Source organism: Nematolebias whitei, chromosome 1, assembly GCF_014905685.2.
Source record: "Nematolebias whitei isolate Nwh7 chromosome 1, NemWhi1, whole genome shotgun sequence".
Classification (NCBI taxonomy): domain Eukaryota; kingdom Metazoa; phylum Chordata; class Actinopteri; order Cyprinodontiformes; family Rivulidae; genus Nematolebias; species Nematolebias whitei.
This window is the reverse complement of record NC_056498.1, coordinates 44002095-44003447: the sequence shown is the minus strand read 5'-3', so window position 1 is coordinate 44003447 and position 1353 is coordinate 44002095. Positions and strand designations below refer to the sequence as shown.

The window sequence follows — 1353 nt, the reverse complement described above, 5'->3', positions numbered from 1 at the left end:
ACACATTGTCGAATTCATCAAATAATCATTTTTTTTCCTACATGAATAAATCTGTTACCTTTAAGTAGGACAGTAAGCAAGAGAAAAACACATACCAGTGGCTTCTCTGCTGGTAGCACAGCATTAAAGCAGAGTAGGAAACACTTGTGTTTGTTTGACTCTGACCTGGGTCCAAGGAAGGCCTGCCCATGTGGTTACCTGCATGTCAGGTGCTCGAGCCACCACCACACCCACTCAGACGTACCACAAACACTGTCATCCATTATCTTTACCAGCTTCTTCTTTTCCGGGTCGTGGGGGTCACTGGTGCCCACGTCCAGCAGTCACTGTGAGAGGCGGGGGATACCCTGGGCAGGTCTCCAGTCCATCAAAGACAAACATCTAGTGTTAAAAGTATTGCTTTGAAAATGAAGACAACCAGACACGGAAAACCTCAACAGCTTCAGCTCATGTGTGTGTCTTGTGTTCAGGGCTGTAAGGTACGAGACCACATAGTTAGAGTCCCTGAAGAAGAAAACTGTGATGAGGTGACTTCAGTCCAGACCCAAGTCCTGAACGACTTGCTACTGCACAGAGACGCTGTGTGTTTGTCCAACGCCCCGCCTGGAAACAGGTCCGTCTTTTTCAGAGCTAACATCTGGTTGTAACATCGGAGAGCCCTTCTTATAAAGGTTTAAATAATGTGTTGTGTTTGTGTGTCAGGACTGAGGAGAGTGTGTTCACTGCAGAACAGGTCCAGGACTGGGACTCTTTGTTAGAACCGACCTTGCTCAAACCTCTGAGAGGGGACGGAACCAACGTAAGTCTCTAAAGCGTCTTTGGTTTTGGTCTGCTTCCCTCTGTAGAACATTTTTAGTTTTTGTTTGGATCCTTACAGTCTTCTTTGTTTTTTGTTTTTTTGTAATCAGTTTTTTCTTTTTAAGAACTGGAGTCTTCAGCTGGTAGGACTTCTCTTTCGTTTCCTGTAATAAATCTTGTGATGCATTCATCAGCAGATTCATCAAACTGTAGATCAATTAATACCAAACATAGTTTAGCCTGAACTCCAGTGGAGAATCCATTTGCTCTTCCAGAGGCAGCAGTCCCTCCTGTCAGAGGATGAGGAGTACACTACCGGGTCAGAGGTCACTGAGGATGAAGTTGGGGATGAAGAAGAGCCGCCCAAGAAGCAAGGTAGACATTTATGAAGGTTCATATGTGAAACACTTTTACAAGTTTTACAGTATTAATTATTCATGCAACAACCAGCCAGGCCAAAGATTTGGTACAAGGCTGAAGTTTGGAGAAAAGTCTGATTTGTAAATTAAAAATGTGTATTGAGTTGCCATGGCAACATACAACAGTGTAGCAACT

General features: G+C 44.0%; 1 protein-coding gene across 1 annotated transcript in view; it reads left to right on the top strand.

The window, feature by feature from the left end:
- The window catches only part of sanbr (SANT and BTB domain regulator of CSR), a gene marked incomplete at its 5' end in the record, with an annotated part of 66761 nt that overhangs the window by 40359 nt on the left and 25049 nt on the right, over positions 1 to 1353 (top strand). Inside the window, 4 exon segments of the mRNA XM_037677510.1 lie at positions 471 to 613; positions 703 to 799; positions 909 to 941; positions 1074 to 1173. Coding sequence (XP_037533438.1) covers positions 471 to 613; positions 703 to 799; positions 909 to 941; positions 1074 to 1173 — 373 coding nt within the window.